This window comes from Frankliniella occidentalis, unplaced genomic scaffold, assembly GCF_000697945.3.
Source record: "Frankliniella occidentalis isolate FOCC.00 unplaced genomic scaffold, Focc_3.1 Scaffold172, whole genome shotgun sequence".
NCBI lineage: Eukaryota > Metazoa > Arthropoda > Insecta > Thysanoptera > Thripidae > Frankliniella > Frankliniella occidentalis.
In genome coordinates this window covers 371,603-375,355 of record NW_026267298.1, presented here as the reverse complement: position 1 = coordinate 375,355, position 3,753 = coordinate 371,603, and the positions used below count along the sequence as shown (strand labels likewise).

Genomic DNA, 3,753 nt, shown 5'->3' with positions numbered 1-3,753 from the left:
CTCCTCCTCCTCCTCCTCCTCCTCCTCCTCATCTTCTTCTTCCTCCTGAACGGCGTCCGGAGCTGTCACGACACTAGCGCTATGGGGCACTGGCAAGGTGAAACGACTTATCATAACATCCCTTTGTGGCAATGCGCTGATGTACGATGGTTGCATTATCGTCAAGGATTTGAAAGGGCCCCACTCCATCGTGACATTACGCCACCCGAAAAGTCCACCCCTAAAGGACGTCATCTCTTCGCGGCGGAGCACAACTCAGCAGAGTGCGTCCGATGCGACTGTGACAAGACCCCCGCAGAGCAAGCCCTTTTATCCCTCCAAATATTGTGTCTGTCCGTATGGCCGTCCGACGGGCGCAGCCTCCCCCACCATTGCATTACAACCGCATCAGACTCGGGCGAGCGTACCCCCTCTCCGTCTTTCAAATCCGGCGCCGAGCCGGGCCGGCCGGGGCCCGGGCCGAGCCCGAGCCGAGCGGTGCCGAGCGGAGCCGAGCGGAGCCGAGCGGAGCCGAACCGACCGAGCACCGCCGCGCCAGCGGAACAATACCCCGTCAGGTCGCCATCCTCCCTATACCTGACTCGTAGTCTAGGGGTTAGCGGACTCGTCCCGTAAGCCCATGACTGCGGGTTCGATTCCACTCTCCGGCAAAAGCATTTTTGGCTGTGACGTCACAACAAGATTGCCCACTCCAAGTGCCCTGAGGCAGCCGCGACCAAGTGCCCTGTGCTCTGAGGCCAGGTGCCCTGACCGTCCTTTGCTCCCCCCTCCCAAGCCGCGACCAGGTGCCCGCGACCAGGTTCCCCTTATACTACTCAGACCCTGTGGACTGTGGACCAAAATCTTGATTGCTTCTAGAGCTGACTTCTGTCAGGCTACAAATTGTAGCCTACAATATGGCAAAATCGCCATCTTGATCCAAAGCTAATCCGAAATAGGTTCATGTGTCCCTATTTCGGATCAAAATCACGTCCATACTCAAACTGCCATAACTCCGAAACGAGTGCAGCTACGGACGTCAAAAAAATTGCTTTTTGTAAAGGAAGTTCTAACCTTCGGTGCCCTCCTACGTCAATTGATGTTTCCTCCTAATGTTAAAGTGTTTAAAGTGTTTTTGGGACATACGCCACTCTGTCAGAAGTTCTGTGGACATTCGCCTCTTTGTCAAACTGGTTCTTGGACATACGCCAGTCTGTCAAAATATCCATGGACATTCGCCACTTTGTCAAACTGGTTCTTGGACATTCGCCACTCTGTCAAAATTTTGTGGACATTCGCCTCTTTGTCACATTTTATTTCAACATGAAATTGGCGAATGCCCCTTATCTCCTCTGCTATGCATTTTAACCACACAGGGTAACAATCAAAATGTAACATATCAAAAACAGAATACAATATTTAAAATTTACAGCTCTAGGTTAAAAATTCTATCTTGCAGATATACAAACATAGTTTTGCCTCTCCTGTAAAATTGTTATTTTTGGACATGCGCCACTTTGTCGAAATTTGCCTGAAATATGACACAATACAACTTTTAAGATTGACAAACAATATTTAAGCCATCAGAACACGAGGGACATTGGTAAAATTGAGGCAGGTTTTCATCGTTATCTGGCTCATGTAAACATGTAAGGTGGCACCAATCACGGCACTTTAATCCAACACAGTAAACTTGATATTTTCCTTTCATCTCACATGTATCTAGGGCACACCGATCAGATTCAGCCTTGTATAAAGTCTTGTGCAGATTCACCAAGTACTCCCAGATGGGGGTGGTTTGCTCATCCGTTGATAGTACTTTTAAAGAAGAAAATTGGCAGTTACTTCGGACTTGGATAGTGGTGTAATAGTTGATGTGTTCAGCTTTCGGCACATTCTTCTTTGCTTACGCTCCTGATGAAAGATGACATATTAATCATTATAAAAATCATGAGTTTGTTTCGATGTTCCTCCCTAACTCTAATGTATGAGGTATACTTACATTTGCCAATTCCTCTGGTTTTGTTGGAATGATACTTGAACCTCCTAGCACAGCGTCTGCAAACATGCAGGTGTACACCCCACAATGATTGGTTCCCTCTGGCTGTTGTGGGGTGTCGTCTGGGCATTCAAAGGTCCACGAATTCCTATCAGTTTCGGTTTGAAAAGTTTGTAAGAACAAATTGCACTGGCTGCCATCAATTTCTCTACAAAATTTGAAATAGCACCAGAGTCACCTCAAATGAAAGATTGGACCAAGTTGAGACCCTGTGCTAAGTTTGGGCTCTGTGCGATAACGTTTACCCCCGACGCGCATCGCGATTTTCTGAGCGGGCTCGATATTAGCGCGCGGCGACCCGCTATCTTGTTGGCTCTGCCGAGCTGGCACAGTTGGGTCAGAAGAGACGTCTCCGGTTTAAATTGTGACCATATGGGTCCTACTTCACATCCGACATGGTGAATCCGAGCTCGCGACTGACCGGGCGTCTCCAGGGCCCCAACGTCGCGGGCCGCGCGGCTCGCTCCTGGCAGCCAAAATTGGCAAAATCTAACATATTGTTTTTGCCAATACGTAGGCCGTACAGTGCCCTATCCATAACTATGCAGCGTGCCAGGTAGCGGTGACGCGATCACTGGAAAAAGTTTTAAAAACAGGTATTTGCGCCTGTGGTGACGTCACTTAGACTGCCCGCACTACACGCCTGTAGCGCATGGTAGCCTAGTACTCAGGCGCACGCGAGTTTTCGTCAGAGGGGTCCCTAACCTAGACTGCCGTTGTACCCACGATGCTTGGCTCCTGGGCCTGAGTTTTCTCATTATTGGTCTTCCTTTGCTTTGCCAGTTATCAGTTGTTAATGGTTAAGTTCAAACCAAGTATTGCGCACCCGGTCTTTATCAGTTGCTCGTTTTATTGTGCAGTCCTGAAGAATTGCGGCGGAGGAGGCTGGAGCGCTTCAACCCGCCTACCCAAAGTAGCTCGTCGGCTCCTTGCCCCCCGCCTCCTGCAAGGAGCCCCCCGCCTGCTGCGCCCGCCGCAAATAACCTGCAGGTCCTCCCCGTGCGTCGTGCTGCTGCTCAGGATCCCGTGACGGAGGGTTTGGGCCAGCTGGCTAAAATTCTGAGGAGCCAACGAGGGTCCGTCACCTTTAGGTTGGAAATTGGTAAGTACTTTTACTCTGCTGATTAGGGCACGTTTGCCCTTTCAAATTGCTTGCCTTAAGGGAGATGATCACTTCTCCCACAAGGCAGGTAATGTTGCGGGAGCAAACGTCTTTCGCATACTGACTTAACTTCTCTATGTAACAGTTACATTGCTGTTAAAGACAATGTCAGATAATTGCTGCTATTTGCTTGATAGTTTCATTTTTTAACATAAGTGTTTGTCAGCGAAGTTTGGTTGGCTGAGTGATAAGGGAAGCCCATTACTCCACTGACCAAAAGTTACATTCTGCTTGTTTTTCTGTCTGGTCTGTATGCACGATAACTTGAAGGAACTGAGTTAGCAATTTGGGGAATTTTATGGCCGTTTTGTATTATACAAATACAGATCGGGGTTCAAAGACAAGCATTCTAGTTTAAAATGAATGAATCAATTGTTTTTGCTGATTTATTATAAATTCTGCCTCTGAACAATATTAACTATGAACAATTCAACAAGATGTGCTGGTAACTTGGGTACTTTCAATACATAGTTCTTTTCACTTTCAGTCATGCCTGGCGTGGAGGAGCTTCCACCCCGTAATCTTCAAGCCTCCAGCGTGGAGGAGCTTCCAC

General features: G+C 48.3%; 1 protein-coding gene across 1 annotated transcript in view; it reads right to left on the bottom strand.

Moving 5' to 3' along the window:
* Window positions 1-2,047, bottom strand: part of LOC113213914 (baculoviral IAP repeat-containing protein 2-like) — a 2,959-nt gene extending 912 nt beyond the window's left edge. The window contains exons 1-2 of the mRNA XM_052271783.1: window positions 1,982-2,047; window positions 1,825-1,893 (exon numbers count right to left, since the gene is read on the bottom strand). Of these exons, the coding sequence (XP_052127743.1) occupies window positions 1,825-1,893; window positions 1,982-2,047 (135 nt within the window). The remainder of the gene's footprint in view (window positions 1-1,824; window positions 1,894-1,981) is intronic.
* Between the last annotated feature and the right edge of the window lie 1,706 nt (window positions 2,048-3,753).